Source organism: Corvus brachyrhynchos, unplaced genomic scaffold (assembly GCF_000691975.1).
Source record: "Corvus brachyrhynchos isolate BGI_N302 unplaced genomic scaffold, ASM69197v1 scaffold1, whole genome shotgun sequence".
Taxonomy (NCBI): domain Eukaryota; kingdom Metazoa; phylum Chordata; class Aves; order Passeriformes; family Corvidae; genus Corvus; species Corvus brachyrhynchos.
Window position 1 is genome coordinate 3114437 of NW_008237222.1, and position 26693 is coordinate 3141129.

At 37.4% G+C, this 26693-nt stretch overlaps 1 protein-coding gene across 2 annotated transcripts in view; it reads left to right on the top strand.

The window, feature by feature from the left end:
- The window catches only part of TTC8 (tetratricopeptide repeat domain 8), a 45471-nt gene that overhangs the window by 12405 nt on the left and 6373 nt on the right, over positions 1-26693 (top strand). For both annotated transcript variants that reach the window (XM_017728980.1, XM_017728979.1), the window contains exons 4-12: positions 4857-4920; positions 5069-5228; positions 5994-6083; positions 9772-9816; positions 16186-16271; positions 18313-18400; positions 21923-22033; positions 24631-24770; positions 26448-26622. In XM_017728980.1, coding sequence (XP_017584469.1) covers positions 4857-4920; positions 5069-5228; positions 5994-6083; positions 9772-9816; positions 16186-16271; positions 18313-18400; positions 21923-22033; positions 24631-24770; positions 26448-26622 — 959 coding nt within the window. The remainder of the gene's footprint in view (positions 1-4856; positions 4921-5068; positions 5229-5993; positions 6084-9771; positions 9817-16185; positions 16272-18312; positions 18401-21922; positions 22034-24630; positions 24771-26447; positions 26623-26693) is intronic.

The following is a 26693-nucleotide window of genomic DNA, read 5'->3' on the forward strand; positions in this document are numbered from 1 at the left end:
TGCGCGGGCTGGCCCCTGCCCCGCGTGCCTCCGCCTGCACACCACCCCTCTCGGTCGGGCGTTCATGGGTCTCGCTCCACCACACGCTGCGCGGGGCTGGGCAGGCACCACCGAGTTGCCCCGCTCCCGCCGTGCCTCACTCTGCTGCAGACACTGCAGCTCACGCCGCTCCACCCGCGCGCGGGAACTACCTCGCTGCTGCTCGCAGAGCGCTCGGCACACGTGGCCTGGGTCGTGACTCTGAGGCACGCTTCCCTTCGGCAAGACACAGCTGACATTGCTCAACAGTCTCAGTAATTAAATAATATTCATGGAAATATTCTTCCATTGGCATATATTTTGACTCAGAAATTAACTGTGTCCAAACGGTCTTCCAAAAGTCTTTGGTACGAATTAAATCCCAAGAAACATAGAAAAAGTTCTTAAGCAACCATGAAAGGAAGTGTTTCAGTTCCTTTTGAGCTTGAATTAAGCTAAAATTTACAAATCGTTGTTCAAGAATCTTTTCAAGTTTAAGATCAATGTCCATATGTGGCTTTGAGAGCCAAGAGTCTTTCCACAGTTCCTCCATAGTATAGAGATGGAATAGCAAAACAAAAACAAGGAGAGGAATCCAAAGTTTACTCACAAATCAGTCGTTGTAGGGATCGGGGATCGTTCTGCTCGCATTACCCACCATTTGTTACAGTGGGGAAACTGCAACACGCGTATCAAACAACAAGGCCCGTGGAAAAGAAATATATATGGACCGATTCTTGATAGATGTTTCAGAGATGTTTATTTCTCCAGCCGCGTGGCCGGGGTTCTGCCAAGGAACTGAGGCAATCACGGGACCCGAGGGTCCTTGCCCGCGCAGGGAACACAAACCAACCAATGGGGAACGAGGCTGACCAGGGGCAGGGAAACCCCGTGTCTGTCCCCAGGGCCCCTCTCTCAGGGCTACACGGCAGGGGGGGGGGCCCCAACAAGATGGGAATTCAGACCATGTTCAATCATGTTTTGTCAGCTTTTTCTCTACGTTTGAGGAAATGTAGTGAGCATACAAGTGCTCATTCACTTTTTCCATCAGTACATGGATTTCTTTTACTCCTTTCTGGCTTCTTTAGGCACTGTGGGAAACCAGAGGAAAAAAATCTGCTCTCACTGTGCTGTGAATTTTATCCATACGCCTGTAGTGTAGGCAACAGTCAGAAATCACCTTTTGGCATCATGTCCTGCAAACATTATCTGATTTTCTTTCTTCTGCTTTTCTCTACTTCATTCTTCTCTTCCTTCACTGAGCAGTTCTGCAGCTCTGTCATTGTTTCTTCTATGCATTGTTTCTTCTCTTCAGCTTCATCAATTCCCTTCCAAGTGGAATATAATTAGTTGTCTTCCACTACCTTTTTGGCATTAATTGTATTTTTCTCAGTTTCTTTAGTACAGTCCACATGGCAATTTTTATGTAACTTATTAAGTGCTTTCTTGTCTGGATAGACGTAGGCAATTGCATATCTATCTGATTACATTTTTAAAAACTCCCATTACATGCTTGGTTACAGTCAAGCAGTACTGTAGATGTGTTTATACATTGTGATCAACACTGATAATTTCAATCATTGATAAAATCAAGATAATTACGTATATCTATCTTAAAACAGCATAGTAATATAATTTAGAGTTTTATTTGATTTTATGCCCCCTGTGATAGAGATTATCTTCCAAGAAAAATAATTTGATTAATACTATTTACGCTCTTATTATTATATTACGCTTATATAATATTATATGCACTACTATACGATTTTTCAGAAAGTGTAAGAACTTTCCAAAGATAGAGAACCCCCTGCAGTCTTTTGTAAATTACTGAATTTGCTAGCTTTTATCAGTGTCCCATATCTTTAGTGGGAATTATCAACTATAACTCTACTTGTTGCTTCTTTGTGAACATTTTATGCCTGATACGAAGTTTTTATTTTCAAACGTGTATTTCCAAAGTAAATAGTTAAATCTGTCATTAAGTCATCCAGTGATCTTTTCTTTGATAAGCTAAACAATCTTCTCATTCTGAGCTATATCTTTGAGTTGAATCTTGAAACTCTTTTCTTAAATGTTTCCAGTTATCCACTTGTCTTTTGTAGTAACCAAACCAAACAATGGTCCACTGACACACTGAAAACATGTTTTCTTCTACAGCTTCATTTTACTTTTTTTATACATCTGTGGTGTTCTAATGTTACACTTTTGCAGTGTTACAGTTTTGCATGAAAGATAAGCACAGAAATTGCTAAACAGAGTGCAAGGAGGACAGAGCCAGTGGTGCCCAGTGACAGGACCAGAGGCAGTGGGCACAAACTGAAACTCAGGAGGTTTCTTCGGAACATCAGGAAACACTTAGTTTTAACTGTGAGGGTGACTGAGAACTGGCACAGGCTGCCCAGGGAGAGTGTGGAGTCTACCTCCTTAGAGTTATCCAGAAACCATCTAAATAGGGTCCTAGGCAACTGGCTTCAGGTGTCCCTGCTTGAGCATGGTTTGACCACATGACCGCCAGAGGTCCCGTTAGACCTCCACCAGTTCGTGGTTCTGTGATTACTCGACTTGTACATACGACTTAATAAAAATGTGTGCTTACTGACTGTGGGCTTTTTCTTTTGCTGTTAAAGTGTGTTAGCCATAGCTGGTCTTGACTTGGGTCTTTCACTGTGGCAGATATTTCAGGATATCCTCCTCCACTAAAATCATAGTTCACAAACGTGAAACTGTGTAGCCACACCTCTCATATTACAATTGGTATTATCTATATTTTGCCTACTAAGCAGTTCAAATCCTTCTGCATCAGTTACATGTCCATTTCAGTTTTACATCTGCCCTTTCTTAGTTTCCAGATTAAACTGTCTTAATAATGACTTTGCTCTTACTCATGCATTATTAAATAATTACTAAATTGTATTGGATCCATGGGAAACAACTACTTTTCTGTGGTTCCTCTTTACACATATGTAATGAAATCTTTCTTCCACCAGTTTTTATTTTTTTATAATTTTGCTGTGTTAATTTTCCATCAGTCTTGTTTATTAACAAAAATTTCCTAGAACTTTGTTTTACAGAAAAATCCATTGTTACTTTTGGACTCTTAACACCATTAATATTACCAGCTAATGTTGTAATCTTGTTTAAAAGTGTTACCTTGACAGCATATTTTTCAGAAACTTGTACTAATTGGCATTATGGATAATCACAGCTATTTCATTAACTGGGGAGTTAAAGGAGTTGTCTGCAATCATGACTACTGAAATTTCACTCTTAAATTCTGACACTTCTAGTGGCCACATGCACTACTGTGGCCTCTTACATCTATTCATAGCTAGTTGGCTTGGGATTCTCAAAGTAAGGACTGAGTGGTCTGGGGTGAGGTCAAAGGAACTATATCCTATAAGCATTCTCCCTATACACCAAAAACTCAAAACAATTGTAGTTATTAAAAAACATGTCTGAAAAAAGGAATTTTAATGTCTTGCCTCTTTTTTAGTACAGCAGTAGTTAAAAAAGGGGTTCAGAATGTGGAAGAGTAATATGTTTGTCTGCTAGTCTGAAAAGCTGAAAACCACTTTCCTCATTTCTCTGGAGAGTGCCCTAGTTATCATGTTAGAAACTGTGTTGGGTGAACTGTCCACCCTTTCTGTTGTGGAGTAAAAATGTCCAGATTCACAGGACTGTAAAAGGCAAGTAAGCAATAGAGATCCTAAGTGTGTCCAGCCAAAAGGGAGAGAATCCTGTGGTTTTTTATTTATTTTAGCACCAGTTGCATATTTAGTTGGTTTTACCAAGGAGATCATGGTTAATACTGTTTTTTTTTAATTATTATTTAACGTTGAATACAGCTGTAGTCAGGTGGATATTTAGGGTTTATCTTGGGAAAAAAGAAGGAAGGAAACTTTCTACCTATCAGTTTACCTTCAGTTCTTGGAAATGTTTGCAATAAAAGCCGTTCATAAGTATACAGAAAATACATAGAAGAGTAACAGTGAGTTGTCAAGAATTATCTGCATCAACTTAAATCTCATTTCTACATAATAACAAGCAGTGAAGAGACTGGAAGGTATAGATGTCATATGTTGCTTTTAACCCAGTGTTTAAAACCATCTCATAGACATTCACTTAGCAGGTTAGAAAAACTGCCCAATCAAATGTCAGTGAATGAAAATCTATGTGCAGGAACTAGTAATTCTTAATGATCCACTGTCAGAACAGAAATATGTGAAAAGGGGAACCCTTCATCAGTTCACCTGAGCTCAAGCCAGTTCAGTATTTTCATTGATGACCTTTGGATATGGATGAGTTCACACTTTACAGAGGTCTAAATTGTGGGTGGGGGTCTTACCAGGGTCTAATGACATGAGATACCATTCTCCATCTGCTCTACAGGTGAAGGTTTAGGTTTACTTAAGTCTGGGTGCCAGGTAGAGAATATACCATTCCAAGTTAGCCTGGTCTCATTGTTCCAGAAACCTTCTTACTTTAGCGCTTTCTGGTGTTTCTGAGATGTTCTTGACAATTGTTTGGGTCAATCCCAGTAGGCAGCTAAGCTCCACACAGGCAGTTGTTTGTTATCCCCAGGTGGGATGGAGAAGAGAATGGAGAGGGTGAAAGAAAGAAAACCATGTTCATTGGCAGGTTTCTTGCAATAGTCTATCAATTTATCAGTAGTAGAATGCAATATTTGGGGTTTTTCGTCTTTGTTTAGTTCTTCGTCCCTCAGTTTGAATAAAGACATTTCTGGCTTATTGTTTATCATAAAACACAATTATGTTTGAAGTCCTCTGGACGAGAGAGTAATATCTCAATGTGAAATGAGAAATGCTCTTATTTTGTAGGACCAGGAACATCTTTGAAACTTCCTGGAACTAGCCAAGGTGGAGGCCCCAGCCCAGCTGTTAGGTATGTGATAGTTTATTTTTTAAAATGTGACAAGTAAAAAATGAGCATATCATAAATTTAACTTCTGAACATGAAATGCTTCAGGTATAACTGTTTAAAATCTCTATCAAGAAATACCACTTAAGGATAATGTACTTAACATCTTCAGGCCAGTAACTCAATCAGGAAGACCTATTACAGGATTTGTGAGACCCAGCACGCAGAGTGGACGGCCAAGCACCATGGAACAGGCGATAAGAACACCTCGAACAGCTCTCACAGCTCGTCCAATCACTAGTGCTTCTGGGGGATATGTCAGGCTGGGCACGGTGAGTCGCTTGCCTCTGTTCTCAGAATGGAAGATTTCTTGGTCACAGTATCTGGCACAGTGACACTGTAGTTTACTTAAAAGCTGCATCTAAACTCAAGTTTGAAGGAGACAAATATTTTTAATTTTTTTAATTCTTTTCAAAATAGAGTTTGAAAATACTTCTTCTTGTGTGTTTCCTAGTCTGTTTATATAAAAAAATGCACATAAATTCACAATTTCACCAGGATTCCTGTAAATTCCAAATTCACAGGCTCTTTGAGGCATTTTTATTCACAGAAAGCTGTGCAAAGACTATGGTATGATTTCACCATAAGTGTCTATAGCTACAAAACAATTGCAAAGCACTCAGTGTCTGTCACTTCAAAAGATGAGAATAATCTATACTAGTTTTATCCCATTCTGTTGGCAAAATTAATAAAATGCAACCAGCAAGAATATGTAATACATATTAACATCACATTAATGGCAAAATGTGGCATCTTGTCACTATTACGGGTAGGAACTAATCTTCCTAAGTATTTCTTGGAAGATTTTTTTTTCGTTGTATATCCCAACTACCAAGCTACATGCTTAGGCACTGTATGGAAATAATGGGAAGAGAGAGGGGAGAAAAAGGAAGAGTCTGTACTGCACAATAGAGCAGTGAATCTGCACATGTTTTGTTTGAAATTTGGGGTTTTATTTGTATACTGATAATATTTTGAAAATCTTCAGGAAAAGTGTAGGGGATCTTCCCACTTAAAAAGCTTCTTTTCCCCCTCAGGCTTCAATGCTAACAAATCCAGATGGCCCTTTCATAAATCTGTCTCGACTGAATTTAACAAAATATGCTCAGAAACCAAAACTGGCAAAGGTATGTAACTATTTTAGTTAGTGTTGTGATATCTTTTTCTTGTTTTCTGGTGTAATTGTAATGTAACTGTACATGGGATTGGGGATAAAAACAATGATGAACAGTGGTTTAGATATGAACTTCAAAACACCTTTTGACAGTGTTTAACAGGCTTGAAATTGAAGGTATGTCTAAAGAGGTTATGGTGAAAGTATAACTTAGGAAAAACATTCTTATATGAATAAATATTCCACTGGTAAATAACTTTGAACTGTCATCTAGGAGTGATGAAGGGCAACTAAAAAAAAAAACAAAAGCCAGGAGCAAAAACCAGCAGAAGTGGTTTAGTGTCTGAAAATGTGGTTCTGTGTACAAATAGATGGCAATCCCAGCCTAAAAATGTTCACATTTGGATTTTTTCCTTTGCTTTTATGGCATGAGTTAACACTTTTTATATAAAAAGGTACCATTTTTTTGTTCTGAATACTTCTTTATTTTCAGTTAAGATCATCCGATTGATGGTCAATGAAACTATCTGACAGTAGAACAGGTTTATCCAGGTTATCTGCCCAACTTACAGGTTTCAGCTCTGAGTGGCAGGGAGCTGGAAGTTGTGTGAGGATTCATCCTTCTGTTGCCTTTCAGTTTAATCTTTCCCCAACACAACCAGTTAGCCGTATGGTCGAACGTGTTTTCTGCGCATAGTACATTCACAAAAACAACTGTTGGGCTGAGGTCAACAGCTCATTTTGGACGAGGTGTCAAGCAATTATCTCTAGGGAGCACAAGGTATCAAACACACTCTAGGGAGCTGTATTTGGCTCTCAGTCTAAAGGTGAACAAACCAGTATGAATGCAGTCTATTTTGAGAAACATAGCGGTGAACACTATTAAGAAAACTAGCAGTATCTAATAATGTGCTGGTGGAAATTAGCTCTTCCAGTCCAAAACTTTGGTTAACAGTTTTTCATAAGCGACCAGGAAATTTCTTTGCTTTTTAAAGTCTGATTTCAGTGTGGATTTCAAAGGAAATAAATCTTGTGTAATTGCACTGTGTCCTTCACCCATTGCTTGCATCGTTGTCTCTTGGCCTTGTAACCAAACTAGGCAGAAGAATAGGTATCAAATATAGTAAGTTCTAGTCTGGTGAGGTAATTGAAGACTTCCAGACTGTCATCTGAGGGTAGTTACAAATCAGTTCTTTATCAGTGCTGAAAAAATACTGCATGTTTTTTGTCCAGTTATGTCCTTGCTGGCAGTCAGCCAGCAGACACATTATTATAAATCCATTACAGTCTGGAAAACAGGGGGAATGTAAGAAACCTGGGAAAGATTAAGAAACACAAGACACATCCATAAAAACTAGGCTTAGTTCTGCTTGAAGACAGCTAGCTTTTAATTGTGATTGGTAACTACATGCTATTTAAGTAGGTAGGTTAGCTTTCAGAGGAAATATTCTCAACATGGGCTCTCAGGAATGAGAAACATACATATTTTTAACAATTTTTGGTTTTAATTAGCATTTTCTGTGGCAGATTTGTCTTCCTTCAGTTTCATATGAAAAGAGGCTTAAGCCAAAAAATGTAAATCAACAGTTACAGAAACATCCATAGGCAGCAAGTCTACTTGTCAGTATTATGAAGCTAATACATGATGACATTAACATTTCACACAGAATGTAAGATCTAAGTTTAAATTTGGAGCTACATGGATTTATAACTTTTTTTTTAACAAAACAGCATTAAGGCTAAAGCCAAAGCAGGAGACTGCACTCTCTGTTAAGAATAATTGATCAAAGTTTTAAAACTTCTTGAGCTGTCACCTCTCCAAGTGCATAAAGGTGATAAACCTGGCAGCTACTGAATTCACATAATTAGCCACTCTATTCATGTTTGTATATGAATGCCTCCTACGTACTTCCTCCTTATGTGTCTGCGAAGTAGCCTCACTGTATCTTTTTTTAAGTTAGATTACCTGTCTGAGGTTTTCCAGTGTTTTGAAGTATACAGAAATGTGGCTTCTCTTTGACTAGCATTAGCCGTGTTAAAGGCTATCCCAGGAAACACCATAGTAGACATAGAAGGTACCACTTGTCACCAGAGAAAGCCTCTGGTAAATCCCAGTTAGCAACCGTTCTCTGATATGAAACAGAAAGTTTTATCTTTTTTAGCTTGTGGATTTTTAATAGACTTACTAAGATAACTCTAGATATTTTTATCCAAGTGAATATTCAGTCACTTAAATCCTTTTGAAGGTCAGAGTCTGTGCATAACAGCAGTAAATTCCTCATGCCAGCCATGTAAGAAAACATCTTTTTTGTCACTTTAGATTTACACACTTCTACTGAATGCTTCTCTGTTATTGAACTAGAGGAGAAAATGTTTCACTACTTCTTTATTGTCTATTCTTTTCTTACATACCTATTCTAAGCTCCCTATAAATGTGTTACTATTTATAATTCTTTAATGTCTTTTAATGATCTGTTCAGTGTCTTTTCTGACTGAAGCTAGAAGAAAAGTAGGTTGTGGTTTATTTTCCTCACAAGATACTACAATTCATTAGTAATTCTCTAGTTTCCTGAAGGTAAATATTTTAAGAATTTTGTCTAAGAAAATCTGGCAGAAGGGTCATGGAAGCCCTTAGGAGACTGAGGTCTTGTTCTGTATTTCTTTCCTCATGGGGCAATATTTTCTCCTTTTTTTTTAGAATGAATTAAACAAATTTAGGAAAACGTTCTGTTCTTTTGAAGCAATTAAGACCTGGGATTTGGATGCAGAAGAAGGTTCAACTCAATTGAACCTTGTGTTACTAGCTCCCGTAATAGATTTTTGGGAACAGAGGCTTCCAGTCTCCATTTATTTATCCAGTAGCTTTCAATGTCATTTTAGTCACTGAAAATGCCACCCCCGTTACCTGATATATACTCATCTAATATTCTAGTGCAGAACAGCTACAAGGTAGTATGACTTAATTAGCTTTATACAGGAGGAAACAAAGCTGCAGTTATTTTTGCTGCATAATTGCCGTGGGCTTGTAAGCAGTTAACCACAGCAGGGCTGATGCATGTGACTTCTTTAAGCTTTGGTATTATGATGGTGTGTTTGAGTTTCAGAAGCACAATATTATTAGCATTTATTTTATCATTTTCAAAGAATTTTTTAAAAGAATTTTTTTTCCTTTACAGATCCCAAAATACTGTAGAGCATAAAAAATTTTTTCCCCGAAAGCAAAGTTTGCTCAGCTTGCATTCTTAATAAAGCTATGTTTAATTTCAGTAGGTTTAACACTATGTAAGCAACTGAGCGTCCATTGCAAAAAGCTTTTTTTAGAATACTGGTTGATTTTACAGTTAAAAAGTCATGAAAATGGTGCCAGATTCTTAAATATATATTCACTTTCAAGTTATAGCTGCCTTTTTTGTTTTAAAGTGATGTTAAGCACCAAAGATAAGAGGCAATTCCACTAATCTTTTAGCAACAAATTAGGAATTAAGATGTTTTCCTGTGATGACAATGTAGCGCATCAACAGTTTTTGTCTATTGGAGTCTTAAATAAATGTAAATGTCAGCATTTGTTATGTGTCAATGTGATTGTTTTCCCAAAGAATTAAATTCTACCTAGCATAATCAAGATATTCTGTATTCTTCTAAAAGAATATTACCAAATTTTCTCTTCAAATATGACAGTGTTTTAAATATTCTTCTGACAGGCATTGTTTGAATATATCTTTCACCATGAAAATGACGTAAAAAATGTAAGTAACTCATATGTTCCTTTTTCAGATTTTATTATGTATGTCAGTACTCTGCTAAACTAAGGATGCAGGCAGACCATCACACGTACAGAAGTGAAGCATTAAAAGTTGTTTAAGCGGGAGAAATCCTTTCTTACAGGGGTGATAATTTGGAGTGCTAATTGGTAAATACCAAGATATGGATTGCTATCTTTTTTGAGAAGCAAAACATTCTAATTCTTAAAACTGGGTTCCTCATCTATCAATATGATAAGGTCTCTGAATGTAATGTATTCGTGTTCATGGAATTTACTGAGGCCTGAGTCATAGCTGAAACTACATGACAGGTAGCTGAACTGCCTAGAAATTTCAGAGTCCTGAGGCTTGAGTATAAGTTACAAAAGACTGTCAATTAAGAGAAGAAGGTGAAAATACCTGATAAAACAGGTACTGTTGAGCATCAATTGACATTTTAAACTCCTGAGATGATTGCTTATGCATTTGGGTGAATAGAAAGAAAATGTATTTGGTGAAAATACATAAAAATAAAATATCAATAGGACTTTGGATACTTCTTCTAGAAATGTAAATCTGTAGTGCTGAGGTGTTTTGTGATATCAACACAAAGATTATATTGTCCATACGATTGTCTGTAACATTTCTTCTTCAAATATCTTCCTAATTATGTTTTCCCTCTTAACCTATCCAGGTTTTTTTTCTATGGTTCTTATGTTACTGCAATGAATGGGAAATATCAGGTTTGGGTACATATTGTTTAAGCTTTCAGAAAGAGATAAAGATTGCAGAGGTTTTTTGGCAGTTCATCCAGGGAAAGGATCTCTTTATTCAATTAATAAGGTGTCAATATTATTTCATTGCTATATTAGATATATGCACCCAGTTGAAATGGAATCAAAATGTCTGCTTCAAGTTTGTTTGAAAGAAGTTTATGTCAATAATGCATAGTTGACTAAACAGTTATTGAACTTCCTGCAACACTACTAGCTGGTATGCAATTAGATCTGAAGTTAAACTCTCCAGTTAATGAATAACACACACCAAAAATGTTTTGCTGTTGTTGACATAGCACATAATCATTTCCAAATGTACTGCTATGTGAAGCTTTTTAATCTAGTATCAAATGATTATAGTTGTACACTATCAATTTATTGCATAGCATTCTTTTAAGAGGATTGAATTGTAATGCACTATTAATCCAAAATACCATTGAAACAGTAAGTGCAAGTGTCAGAAACGTCAGAGAGAAATAGAAATTAACATTTACATATCCAATAGTGAAAATGAAGGATGTGCCTAGGTTTTAGCCCACTAGTAATTAAAAATCGATGTTTGTTACTGAAAATCCAGTTCACTAAGAATAAAAGGGTCACTTAATACATGTGCCTACACTTTAAGGACACACAGGATCTGTAGGCTAGACATAGATACATATAATGCAAGTAATTTTCCAAGAACTCCAGAAAAAATTGGAAGATGTTTTTGCACTGTACTGCATGTATTTTGAATTCCTTTCTGAGAATCCCAAATCACTGTCTTGCAGGAAAAGTTCTGTCTATATTATTTTACCCACCTGAACTGTTTGAATAAATACCTGTAAGCAAAGAAGTGTCAGCTTAATCACCACCATTTATGGTGTAATGAGAGGGAGATCAGTGTTTGGTTAATGATTGCATCTTGTTGGAAAAAAATACTGTTGTGAATTGAATTCACACTTCACACAACGAGGTGTCTTTATAATGTAATGTATATCTCTGAAAATAATTTTTTTAGCTGTTCAGTTTGCTTTCTCTCATTTGCTTTCACTGACTCTTTTCCTATGTGCTTTCTACACCATTTGCAATATAACTCCATTCCCCAAACTGTTCTCCCTTCCTTTTGAACCTCATTTGCATTAATTTTTCTTAAACAGAAAAGAAACACTTTAATGTCTGCTAAAATGTGGCTGCATCAGTGTGCATTCACCTCTCCTAGCAATGGTATTTCCTAGCAATGATAAATTCAGTATCTTGCATCTCCCTGAGAAGAATTTGGTCACTTAGGGTTCATCAGAGAAACAGCACATATGTTAACTGTTTAAAGGTTGATTTGGCTCTTGGTTAATCACTTGTTAGAACATTCACTGACATCTCTTGCATCTTTGTATTACCTGCTGCTGTGTGATGTGAGACATTCTTAAAACCCAACATTTTCTGCATAAGATGAGGTGAAAGAGCTTGAAAGGCTTGGAAGCCTGGGAAATTGACTTAGTTTGAAAAGTCTTTACTTTGGACTTTCTGCATGGATAGAATAGCAGTTCCTGCGGTTTTGCAAATAAAACACAAAGCAGTAGTGACAATATCCTTTCTTTGTCACTGTGCTCAACTGGAACAGTCTGTACTGTTCTCATCTGCATTATTATTTAAGAAACAAAGGCAGTTTTATTATTTATCTTCTGTTTTATATTCAACCAGTGTATAGAAAGAAATAAAAAAGACTCAGCAATTTCAGTTGAGAAATGTCATTAATCAGTGTGCATTCAACTGGATAAATAGTGCTAGGAAATTGGTTCAAATTAAAAGTAAATACATCTGTAATCTATCAGTTATCAGAACCATGGGAATGCAAGAAGAATGGAGGAGCACTGAGCTTTTCAGCACTTGAAAATGTATTCAAAAGTCTTTCATCTTATGTAATGAAAAATTAAACACTTGTCTGAAGAAAATACTATTTACATATCCATTATTGTTCTTGACGTGTTTCCTTTTGAACACATTTACTTAATAACTGATTTTCTGTACTCCTTGAGCTATTTCTAAAGGTCATTTCATGGGCTAAATGCTGTAAGAGCAGGGCAGTTTCAAAGACTTGTCCAGGAATAGTTCTGCTGCTACTTTTTTCAGTAGACCATGACATTGTATTTTGCCATTATTCACAGGTGGGTAATGATGATAAAATACTTTGTCCTGAGGAAGCACAAAGATTGTACAATATATACTTGTGGCCAGAACTCACGACCTCTCATTTTTCCTTAGTTCTTCTCAATACTTTGTAGTTCATACTCTCTGACAGAAATCTATTTAAAATGGAATTATATTAGATCTACAAAATATAGAAATCCAGAAGACACTCACCAAAACGAGCTAAACTGACTATGGCTAATGTCATTTCCTCAGCTCTCTTATAGACTATCTGGTGTTGATTTGTCTACAAATAAGACTTTAGTCAGTAATTGTTGCTGAGAAAATTACTGCCATTCAACAGCACATGAAAGAAGCAGCAGATGCTCACTATTGTTTCCATCTATCTAATTTCTTGGCACATACAATACTCTGTATGAAATTACTGTTTCAAACAACTGTACATTTACCAATTTAATTTTGCAATACAATAGTAAATTGCCACAACTGTGTTATAGCTGGTAGACAGTTTGGAAGTCTTAGTTATAATACACTTTAGCTAAGGAAAGTAATGGTAAAAAAATGAAAGTCAGAATCATGCTAAATACAATTAAAGAATCTACATTAATTTTCATTCTTTAAGAAAAAACTCTTTTTTTGAAAAAAAACCATAAAATCCACCAAGTTCAGGTTTTTTAACATTTTTATTTGCACAAACATAAGAACTGAGAGTAAAATAAAATTTTTCTGAAAAGCTTCCCAAGGTTAAGACTGTTATTGAAATGGACTCTGCATACTTGAGTATGCTAAGTGCTCTAGACAGTAACAACTTCAGCTCATCAGTATGTCCAGATAATGAGTTATATCCTAAAGTTTATTAAAACTTTCAGGACAAGCAGTGTAGATTTTGAACTGATAGCTGTATTGGAATCAAAAATCCTTTAAAGGACATACCAGTATCTGCCAATTCCAAATCCATCCTGTTTTTCCCTTCCAGTTATTAATATGACTGCACCAACATTCAGCAATGCACAGGAGTGCAGGATAGGCATATCACTACTTCTGTTATAGATTGGGTTTAAATTAACATGTTGTGCAGATTGAACATTGATTTGTACCCAAACTGTGCAATTTAGAACCCAACGTTCGCAGCAAACTGAAATTTAAATATGCTAGCAGTTGGTATTGACATGGCAAGTTGAAAGCTTTTACTTTTAAAAGACTATTTTAATCCAGTTACAAACATTTCAAGGGCCACATTGTCAAAAGATTTTTTTTGTAATACCAGCAGAAATTTTTAACTATTAGCATGCACAAAGTCTTCTCAGCAAACACTTTTCAGAAGTATTTGTAACTTTGGTGTTTTTTGATTGAAGTTATTGTAATTGCTTGTAAAGTATCAGAAACAGGATCTTCCAACTCCTTTGCTTTCTCTTTAATCGGAAAGTATAAAAATAGGATTGAATTTCATAAACTAATTTCAAAGTGAAGTCATATTGTGTTTCTTGATGTTAGTAGAAGATTCCAGGAAGAGCTCAGGATCTGCACCAACAGAAGCTACTGAAGTTACTGTCTACTGAGCCTGAAGCAGTCTTAGATTGTTTTCCAATCACAGCCAAAATTGTTAGCCTTGCATAAAATAGTTACCAGAAGTAATTAGGGTACTAGAAAGAAACCTGAATGTGTAGCTACAGAAGGGATCATTTTCTGAAACTCAGTCCTCCTTCTTGAGGCCTTGCCATCAGAGATCTCTGAGGAAAGCTCTTTGAAGCACAGTATTTGCAGTATGATCCTTACTCCTCTGAAGTGGTTGCTTGTGCTGCATTAGTAGCAGTTGTGGTATTTGACAGTCGCACACATTGTTTATACATTTGTAAATGCAATAAAAGTAACCAATCTTTTAACATCAACTACTGTCACAGATTTTCCAGTACTGGGACAGAATTGCTTATGTACCTTGGTATGAAAGGGAGAATCTGTCTAGAAGGGAATCCAACGATTTCTGTCTTGAAGCAAGCTTACTCCCCATTGTGGTTTTAGCATCCAAAGGCCCTGTTGTGCAATTTGCAAAGACATTAAGAAACAAAGGGCAACCAAGATAAGAGCTGCCATCTAACGCCTTCAAGGATTCCACCTGACTTGAAGAAACAGTGAATTCAGAGTTGTAGGTTTACCTGAGTTTTCTCTCTCCTGTCACAGAGGCAGGGAAGGACAGCTGTCTCTTTCTCTTAGGGATAGCACTGATGCAACTACTTATCCTGAATTGCTACAGAAAACAAATTATTCTTTTTCACAAAGCCAAAAGAGAGCAACTTGTCTAAATTGTCAAAGCTCCAATGAGTTTTCTTCATAATGTCAGATCTAAACTCATTGACTACTTGCAGCCTCATTTTGCTAGCAGAAAGAACAGGGATCCAGCGTAGGCATAGATGTCACTAAACTGGGCTCTTAGAGCATTTCAATATTCAGATTAATTTCTCCTGGAATTATTTGTTTCTCTGCTACTGAGTAACTGGTGCACAAAACTTTTACATATTGTTCGTAACAGATAACTTGTTTCTGACTTCTTTGGTCTGCAAAATGCTTACCAAAAAAACCCACACAAGAAAGGTCGATTCTTTGTTATAAAAATACTGTGTTAAAGCTTTTTACCCTACTTCTGATGATATCCTGAAAATATAACAAACATAGCATGGCTTTGATATGTTCTGAGACAAAATGAAATTGAAAAAAAAAAAGAAACACAAGTGCTTCTGTGTTTGGTTGTGGTACAGAACAGACATATATTTGTTTTAAGAGAAGTGTTGAAATTATAGCTAAAACATGAAAGGCCATAGATTCTGGCTGTGGTGGCTGATCAGAGCACATTGATTAGCTTACCTGCTTTTCCAGTATACCAGACAAAAGAGATTTTAGACCTCCACCATCTTCAATAGATATCTATTTCTTAGAATATTTCTCTGTTTTTCCTGTAATAAAATAATTATTTGCATTATAGACTTTTTATAGGAAGAAATATTTCTTACTGTACACATTTGAGAGTTTCCAGAAGTTATGGCAACCTGATATTAGCAATGAGATGAAAATTTCTACAGTATTTCAAACTTGCTGAACTTATTTCTTTATTTCAGTTTATTTTTACTTGCTTTTAACAGCTGTTACTGAACAAGGATGGGAAGCTTGGAAAAAGTGTTTCTACTTAAACAAATAGTCAGTATATTCTGAAGTGGCACTGCAGGAGTCTGATCAAATTAATTTTCTATTTTCTCTTTGATTTAGAAGAAGCTGTTTGAATTTCTTATTTTTATAGGGACAAATAACCCTTTCAGCTATTTTATGCACTGAACTATAAAATAATAAACAAAAAGCAGTGCTTCCACCTCAAGTTAACTGGACTTAGTTCAAAATTTTATCTGTACAAAAATTTTTACAGTGTTTTCTTTGTGTAAACATTGATGGTATTAATTTTAAGATGATGGGTTTGTTTTGGAAGGCTCTAGATTTGGCAGCCCTTGCCACTGAGCATGCACAATTCAAGGACTGGTGGTGGAAAGTGCAAATTGGGAAGTGCTACTATAGGTAAGCCATTGTTCATTTCTTCTGTGGTGAGTGAGTGTGAGTACAGAACCCGTACTGCTGGGTGTGTTGTGCAAAGCTGAACACAGAAGTAGCTCAGAAAGTGTTTCATAGGAGAGTGCTGTGCTTACAGTTAAATGTCCTGTAATGTAAAAGGAGACCACTGCTTGAGGTAAAGGCATCCATACTGAGTAAATGAATTAGTTGCAATTTTGCCTTTGTTAATGGATTTTAAAGTCATTATTTGAAAAGTCAGTCAATAAATGCAAGGAACTATTGTTACAACAGACTACATAAAATAAATATTACAGTGTTAGTTTGAGAAATAACCTGTCATTGAGGACTTCAGATTGATGAAATATTACAGAATAAAATATTCATGTTAGACCCTTTTTTCCAGAATTACATTGCCCAAGAAGTACCAGTTAAAAATATGCTGAGGCCTCAGGCTGGCACCCCATACACAAGCATCAAATCAGAGTAGGATAATGAGAAATACTAGCTAGTCTTAAAACAGCTCCCCACCCTTCCTTCTTCCTGGGCTCACCTTCACTCCCTATTTTCTCTACCTCCTCCCTCCCCAGCAACACAGGGGGACAGGGAATGGAAGTTGCAGTCAGTTTGTCTCTGCTGCTCCTTCCTCCTCAGGGGAAGGACTCCTCATACTCTTCCCTTGCTCCAGCATGAGTCCCCCACAGGGTCCCAAGTCCTGCCAGTAGACCTTCTCCAGTGTGGGCTCATCTCTCCATGGGGCCGCAAGTCTTGCCAGGAGTCTGTTCCAGCATGGGCATCCTATGGGTTCACAGCCCCCTTTGGGCATCCACCTGCTCCAGCATGGGTTCTGTCACAGGCTGCAGGTGGATCTCTGCATCCTCTTAGTCCTCCATGGGCTGCAGGGGCACAGCTGCCTCACCATGGTCTTCACCATGGGCTGCAGAGGAATTTCTGGAGCACCTCCTCCTGCTCCTTCTGCACTGACCTTGGTATCTGCAGAGCTCTTCTTCTCACAAATTCTTACTCCTCTCTCTGCCTGCCATTGCACTGTTTTTTCCATTTTTCTTAAATGTATTATCCCTGCATATACATTATTCCTATGCTAATTATGGAGGCACTACCACCATCATGGGTGGGCTCAGCCTTGGCCAGCTGTGGAGCCTTCTGGCATTGGCTCTGTTGCACATCAGAGACATGTCAGCTTCTCACAGAAGCCATCCCTGTAGCTTCCCAGCTACCAAAACCTTCTCATGCAAACCCAATACATAAGCTTAGAGGTCATTCATTATGTTCAGGATTTTTATGAATCATGTTGTAGACACTAATGCATCCAAGCAGGTCCATGGACTTCCAGGATCCCAGAATACCTTATCTCCCCATTGGCTGTATTTCTTTGTTTTAGCTGACTTTTTCTGTTTGTGCTTCGCATTTCTTCAGCAAGTATGTCCTCTTTGGCTGAAGGAAACGAAAGGCAATTTGTATGAGAAAGTGTACTGTTTTCTGTTGCTGAAATTGCAGAGTCCTCTTTAATTTTTATTTGTGTAGCTTTTATAGATTACTGCAAAACATTTGACTGTAATTATGCAAAGTAAGTGCCTTTGAGATTAAATGGACTTCTATGATGTTCATTCACAGTGGAGAGTATTTGTGTGATCTTTGCCATGGGTGAGGAAATTCTGGTCTGAATCAGTTTGGGTAGAGTTGAGACATTAATTGCTCATTTTCTACTGTCTGTTCTAAGAGCAGGAGGAAGTCCTGTGAATATGAGTACGTCATTATTCACGCAGCACCAGAAGGCTGCATGTATAAGAGGGGGCCAAATTTCATGGATTTGTCTTTTTCATAGTTTTGAGTGGTTGTTTTGTTATCTTTATATAACGATATGTTTTTTGTTAACATGCACACAAAATATGTTATCTTAAAGTGTGCTTTCAGGCAGTTTATATATGATTTAGTGTGCACTGCGTCATTATTTAATAAGCTTTAAAAAAACAAACTAAAACAACCCCGACAAACAAGTACTTTCTTTATGTATCTGTTCTCTCTTTAGGTTGGGATTATATCGTGAAGCCGAAAAACAATTTAAGTCAGCCCTTAAGCAGCAGGACATGGTTGATACAATCTTGTATTTGGCAAAAGTAAGTCATAGATACATCATTGTGTTTAAAAGTGTATGATCTCCATGCCTGAGGCAATACATGCTAACAGTTGCAGTGGAAGTAGACAGTTTACGAAATTATTTTAGAGCTCACAGATTTCACAAACAAGATAAAAAAAAAAGTCCTGTGTTACTGGATTCTTTGTTCTAAACTCCAATGAGGATTATGGAGCTAAAAAATTGGAGTTGCAGTATGAAGAACAATGGGGCTATATATGGTCTCCTAGGAAATTAATGCAATAAATCTGTAAATAAAGAGCGAAGCTCAAAATCCTAGTTTCACAAGCAAAATCAAAACAAAGTGAGCTTAAAGGAAGCAATCAGAGACCTTGAAACAGGGAATGTTCTGTCAAAATAAAGGCATTAAAAGCTTCAAAAGAACAAGTGGCACAGCTGAGTCTCAGAACTACTTGTTTACCAGGATACACATTATATTCTAAACATTTTCTAAGACGTTCAAGAAAAGGTGGCCTGTGAGAAACTAAAACTGCATTTTTCTGCATCGTGTCCTAGGAGATGAAACCAGTTGCTCTTTATCAGTTCCCCTTCAGCCAGCTGTCACAGGCCTGTCCACAAGTCATCACTGGTAGTGGATAATTCAGATATTCATATATGCTTTACATTTCTTTAGCAATTTCTGTTTTGTACTTAAATGATCATCATTGCTATCTAGAGACTTGTCTTCAATACTGTGCTTGAAGTTCATTGACCCAGTTAAGCTTAGTAATTTCAGATTCCTGTCTCTACCACGAGTCATTCTGCAAAATACATAGAATCACAAAATGGTTTGGGTTGGAAGGGATGCCAAAGATCATCCAATTCCAACCCCCCCCCCACCACCACGGACAGGGATGCCTTCCACTAGACTCAGTTGCTCAGAGCCCCATCCAGTCTGGCCTGGAACACTGTCAGAGATGGGGCATCCACAACTTCTCTGGGCAACCTGTTCCAGTGCCTCACCACCGTTATAGTGAAGAATGTCTTCCTACTATCTAATCTAAACCTACCATCTTTCAGTTCTAAGCCATTCCCCCTTGTCCTGTCACTACATGTCCCTGTAAAAAGTCCCTCTCCAGCTCTCTTGTAGGGTCCTGTCATGTCCTGGAAGACTGCAATTAGATGAACAGCATCCTTCTGTTCTCCAGGCAGACTCAACTCTCAGCCTTTCCTCCCTGGAGAGGTCCTCCATCCCTCTAGTCATCTTGCTGGCCCTTCTCTGGACTCGCTCCACGAACTACACAGAATTATTAAATTGGCAGAGTAATTGGATTAACAAATAGTGATTCATTACAGGAGATTTGCATCCCCCCACATCAGTACTAGCTTATGCAGGAATTGCATTTGATCTTCCGCCTCTCACTCTATAGACCAGCTTGGTCAAGTATAAAACATTGTACAGCATGATTTAGTGACTGTCAGTGGACAGGCGATAGAATAAGGCACTGAGATATAGCTCAGTCTAACAGAACTGAAAAAATCAGACTTGAGTTACGCAGCCATTAAAAAAAAACAAGGTTGCATAAGGTTCCATGGAAATATACTGATACTATGATACTAGTTAGTTTTGTTTATATTCATTATTGCAACAGCTATCTGGGTTTTTAAAAATACTTTACTGAAAGCGGTATCTCTCTGGAAATGTAATTTACAAAACGATAGAAGTCCAAAAGAAAATTAAAAAGTGGGGGTCTTTAAAGAAGTCAGGACCTGCTGAGAAGTTACAAAGTATTTTATGACCTAGAAGAGCTAGAAATGGGATATTTTTACAAGAGATAAGAGAGAGAGACCAAAAAGAGAATGGAGCCATTCTGCTTTTAGTATATAAACCATAATTACTATAGCTGTGGTACTCTTAAAGAGCGGGTCTTCCCACAGCAACTGCAAGTAGATGGAAATTGCCTCACCTGTTTTTTAATTTCTTTTGCCACTTACCTAGAGAGTAGCTCTACAGTATGCAGAGATGTTGGACAGTGTGGTATCACACTGGATATGGGAATTACATAGTACACTACTGTGGCTGTGTGGTCTTAGCATCTGTAGTGAGTGCATCTTCGGAGTGAACCTCCAGATAATGCAGTAGAGCAGATTTAAGTCATTAATGCTCAGAAAACATACTTCATAAACGAAGATAAAAATATTTTATAAAGAGCAGATCTAGGGGAGTTTCCCACTGTCCATTTTTAAACTGGATGTGTCATTCATGGTTAATGATGTAATTAGTGCAGTTCTAGTCTACTAAGCACCATGCCCTCCAAAACCCTTGCTCTTTTATAGATTTTCACAAGAAGGCATTAGTTTTCTAGCTTAATACAAGAAATGTGAATGGCATTAGCAGAAGGAGTGTAAAAAATGCCTGTATTTTTTTCATTTTGCCAATGATCAACTGGGAATGGCAGTCCCTTTCTTGGAAGACAGTCACAGTTGACAGCTCTGACAATTAAGAATGTCATTGAGTGGTCATAGGAAAGAATTCTTTGCAAATGTCTAAATGTCAGCAATATATATCTATGGGATTCAAAAAAACAATGTACAGTTTTGGTTGTTGGCAGACCGAAGTCCGTGAAGTTCAAGGGCAAAAGCAGAAATCATGGTTGGAGGTTTCTCAGGTGTTCATTTAAGATTGATCTTTATCTTATATTTCATCACAAAATGTTTGTATTAGGATACCAGTCACAGATTATTTCCCTTTTTTAGTGGTATTAAATATTAGCACTAATACACTATTTCTCCAACAAAATCCTTTTCCACTCAGCAGGAGATAGATAAAACATTCTAGTTTCCCAAAGCATATGTGCAGGGTTTTTCCCTTTGCTGTAGCTGTGTTTACCATACCCCACAGCAGGAGGGCTTTACAGTGACAGCTTCAGAGGTGGTCCCTATCAACACATTGCAATACATTGGATGCCCAGTTCTCACACAATTATTATCCACATTGCACATTTTCATAATTAAAACAGAAGCCAAAATCACAGAGGCAAAACAGCCCTCTTTCCATAGGATTTTATTGTTTGTGACAGGGGAGGTTGGTTGAACAGTAAGGAAACTTGAAAGAGTCGCTGCTCTGTGCAGTGCCGTCTTACTTGACTAAGTAAAACATTTTGATATTCCAGCACTATCAACCTGAAGATCCAGTTCTTTAAAGCCTAAACATAAGTTTTTGAAAATACATTAAACAGGGAAGTATTCAGATGATAACTTCACCTTAGTGTCGAAGTATATTAATATGATAATAAATAATAAGGTATTTTAATTAGTAACATTCAAATTAATAACGTATAGATGTATGAAGTAAGTTTAATTATCTTAAGTAGCCTATTTAACTTCATTACACAGGTTTATTCAGTATTCACTCCATTATTTTCCCAGTATTATTCATCATCTCAGCTAATGGTTTACTACATAAATGGAGGTGTCATCCCTTTTATTTATTTCCCTTGTTAAACAGCAGAATGTGTATAAAAGTCAGACATTTGACATCTCTATGCACTTTTTATTTGCTTAGGTGTATTTGCGCTTGGATCAGCCTGTAACAGCTTTGAACCTTTTCAAGCAAGGGTTAGATCGATTTCCTGGAGAAGTGACTCTTATTTGTGGCATTGCCAGAATCTATGAGGTATGCACCCACTTTGTAGTCCTTACAGTGGCCAAATTTAGCTGCATGAGCAAGAAAAAAGAGTGAGTAGTTGAATATAACTGTAAGGTCATCAAAAACCAGCTGTGCTGATAGTCACTGTCACTAATGCAAGGCAGGTAGCTTTCCACAAAGGTACCAAGGTAATGTCAGGGGAGCCCTGCAGGCTTATTTGTTTCAATGGTTAATCATGCCAGTGAGATCCCATTTGCCCTTGGCATGCAGAAACAAGTCCACATTAAGTCAAGTTGTCCAGATGTTTTCCTTGCAGCTGGGGCTAGTTTATATATATTTCATCATTCTAAAACTGCTCAAGTCACCAACTAGCAAAATTAAACAGCAAAATAGTTCATTTGTCTATGTTGTTTTTATTAGCACTATATGTTACCATTAGTTTCTGAGAACAGTTAGAATGTGAATGTTTCTCAGTTAGGAAGTAGATGTATTAAGTAGGATTAGTTTTAAAGTAGTTTCACTTTAGCTTGGCAACCATGTATTTTGTATTTTAAAGTTGTGTATTTTCATGTCAAACAGTGGACTTAATATTGTTTTTCACTGAAAGTTGGTAATGTGCTATTCCAGAACAAATGTTAAAACCAAAGTAATGAATTTTTTTTTTTTGTCTATATTCATGCTTGGCATTCTATCCTGTTCTCATCATTCTCATCCATCATAAGCCTTAATCCATTTTCTTATTAAATCCTTTTTGTCCTTCAGCAAGGAGGAAAACAGCTGCATAATTTTTGGAGGCTTTTCTTTCTGAATTGTTGAATAGTTTTAAGTATGGATATTATTTTGCAGAACCATACATAGTATTGCATAACCCTGTAAGGAATTATTAAAGAGCAGCATATATTTGATAGGATCTAGTTTTGCACTGACACCTGAGTGCAGGATTATTGCTTCATTAGCAAAGATTTGTACTACAACACAGGGCTGCTTTCATTGCACAGACTCACAAGTGGAATATATGTATCAGGAATTTTAATCAGAGCTTTTCTTCTCTGTCACTAACTGTTGACAGTATGAAGAGTTGTAGAGCATTTTTGGTTTAAAAAACCCCATAATTTTTAAAGGGACTGCTTTATTACTATTTCCTTTAATCACAAGAAATCTTTTTTTTTTTGGTAGCTAAATACACTGCTGAGGTTATATAAAAGCTTATTCTTTAGTTATGTTGGGACCACATTGTATCTATAGCACACAGGTAGAAATTATTCCTGTATAAACACAGGAGCAAGTTTGATCTTTTAATTTTTTTTTTCTTGTATGGGATAGGGTTCTCAGGGCCTTGCACCCCTAAGAAACAGTGCACTGTCATTTACAGCAGTGAGTTTACCCTAATTCAATCTTCCAAGTAGCACACGTCCAAGTTGTATATATATATTTATATACAATACAGTTCTCTTAACTGGCATATCCTAAGTAGTACAAGTTTTGGTAAATTCATGATTCCTGTTTTCAAAGGCACATAAGAGATCTTCATATGCAATTATATTCTTGTTTGTGTTCAGAGCAATTAATGAGTTGATTTAAAAAGCACTGAAAATAAGTGAGACATTGACTGGGGAAGTAAGTCTGTTCTATATTACCATACCGGGAAACTGACTGGGAAACAGTTCTGGGTATCACAAGGCATTGTGCAAGAAGGGGCAAATGTCTATTGCACGTGGTGCTGCTCCAGCATGGGCCCTCCACGAGGTCACAAGTCCTGTCAGTGAACCTGATCCAGTGTGGACTTCTCCTCATGGGGCCACAGGTCCTGCCAGGAGCCAGCTTCAGCATGGACTTCCCACAGGGTCACAGCCTTCTTTTGAGCATCTGCCTGCTCCAGCATGGGACTCCTCCATAGGCTGCAGGTGGATCTCTGCTCCCCTGACCTCCGTGGGCTGCAGGGGCACAGCTGCCTCACCATGGTCTTCACTACAGGCTGCATGGGAATCTCAGTTCTCGTGCCTGGAGCACCTCCTGCCCCTCCTTCTGCACTGACCTTGGAGTCTGCAGAGTTGTTCCTCTTGCACATTCTCACACTTCTCTTCCTGGCCACAATTACATCTGTACAATAACATTTTTTTTTCCTTTTTAAATATATTATATGTTATCACAGAGATGTTACTACCTTCTCTGATGAGCTCAGCCTTGGCCAGCATTGGGTCCATCCTGGAAGCAGCTGTCATTGGCTCTGTTTGACATGGAGGAAGCTTTATCAGGCAGCTTCTCACAGAAGCCACCCCTATAGTCCCCCTTCAACTTCCAAACCCAATACAAAGGCTGTCTCTTTTTCTAAAAATAAAAACTTAGTAAGTCTCTTAGTAGTGGCATAGAGTTAATTTCAGGTGCAAATATTACTAATAAATTAATATTTAATATTCCTCTCAAGGATGTGTGTGTTGCTTGTGAAGATGCCAAACAATGGTACTGAATGGTACAATCAGAGAACTTCAAGAACATATGTAATTGATCTCAATTAGGTACAGGGCATAGATAAAGTACTCAGTAGATTAACATTTTAATAAGTTCCACATTAAAAATAGGTGATAAACAGTAGAAGTAATTGGAATTTTTGTCCAATTGTTTAGGAAATGAACAATATCTCCTCGGCTGCAGAGTACTATAAAGACGTCTTAAAACAAGACAATACTCATGTGGAAGCCATTGCATGCATTGGCAGTAACCATTTTTATTCAGACCAACCCGAGATAGCTCTGCGATTCTACAGGTATCTGTGCTTATGGAGAGGGAGGGAGGGGGAACAGAATATGTGGGAAGGTAATATAAGGGGTTGATTTTTGTAATGCAGAAAAAAAAATTAATTAGGAGATAGGCATGGGAGGATGAATGAGCATTTGGACAAATATCACCATAAAATCAGTTTACTAACTTTCGTATCTTCTTATACAGCAATAATTACATCACTACAAACTTGTAATCATTACATGAGAAGTACGTAGAAATATCAACTGATGCCATGAAGATTTTTTTGCCTTTTATACCCCTGTTGTACCTTTTTTACAACTTCTGTATTCTCAGTGCTTTTTGCCTACATTCCTGGATTTGTTTGTCAAGCTGAGAGACTAAACATTTTAGAAGCTTCGTAGCTAGGGATCAGTGTGCCCCAGACCCCAAGGTCCTCTCCAGAACACATTCTGTAAACTAAGATAGAACCATCCAGGGGAAGGCTCCTTGGGGAGGGGGACTCACTCGAGCCTCTCATTGGGGAATCTTTGATAGATATGCTAATTAGTAAAACCTATAATGATATACCAGGTCTTTTGGGGGTGTACATTTTGTGGGGTGCATTTCGGTGCATTTCACCTGGACATGTGCACCTAAGGATCCTTAAAATAAATACCAAGGTAAAATCCCTTTTCCCCTTCTAACCGTGTTTGACTCTTGATTTTAAGACCAGGAAAAGGCATCAAACAAAGATTATCAAAACAGTTACCATTCAACTAATAAACTAGGAAAGTTCTTTCACAGCATGAGGCAGTTTGAAAACAGTGGATCTTACTCTCAATTTCAATTGCATACAGAATGCACAAGGACTTCTTATTTAGCCCTTACTCCACCCAAAGTGACCAGGAGTTGTGACCATGAAATCCCTGACTTGGAACATGGGCTGGTCTTCCTGTGTGTTTTACTGAAAGCAGTGAAAAGATGGTGTTAAACACTGCTGCTTGATTTTTATTTCAATGCAGTCAGAGTGCAAAGGAGCCTGACCTTCTCTTGCTAAGAGCAGATTAAGTCAATAAGAGCACTACCATCACATTTCTGTTGGACTTGAGCTCTTCTGTGCTTTAGGTTCAGAAACTCACAGTCATACTGCAGACAGCAGCCCTCTTTTTCCCTAGCCCTATAGCATTTCTGTTTTTCCTATAAATATTAATAAACAGAATTTTTATAATACATCTCCATTTTAAATGACACATGAAACAATATCAATGTGAATCAAAATCTGAGTTATGCTTGATGTGTAAGATTAATGTAGATTCACATCTAAACGTACTGTTACTAATTAGATTACTGAAGGACAGGAATCAAGCGAAAAATTGAAGTCTTAAAGAGTTTTATAAACTGCAACAAACTACAGCATGATTGATGTCGAGGGATTGGAAGGATGAGACAGATAAAGTCTGCTACATCTCTGTCTTACAGTAAAGTCAGATCATGTGACCCAGTCACGAAGACAGAAGTTACTCATTTACACAGACTGTTTTGCACAGTTTGGATTCTAATACAAAATACCCTGCACTGCCCTTCATGAAGCTACCAAGTGTAAGACTATAACACCTGGTTTTTATAGGGAGAAAGCAGGAGAAAACTTTGTCTTTTAGAGTAGAACCCCTACTTGGAATTAATGAAAAAATAATGAAACAAGTGTTTTCTTTCAACCTAGACGGCTCCTGCAGATGGGTGTTTATAACTGCCAGCTCTTTAACAATCTGGGCCTCTGTTGCTTCTATGCCCAGCAATATGATATGACACTGTCTTCATTTGAACGGGCACTGTTTTTGGCTGAAAATGAGGAGGAGACAGCAGATGTGTGGTACAACTTGGGACACGTGGCTGTGGTATGAAAAATATTAACAATCTTTCTGCATAAATATGATTTATAAAAAATGTAGGGTAAAAAACTAGGAAG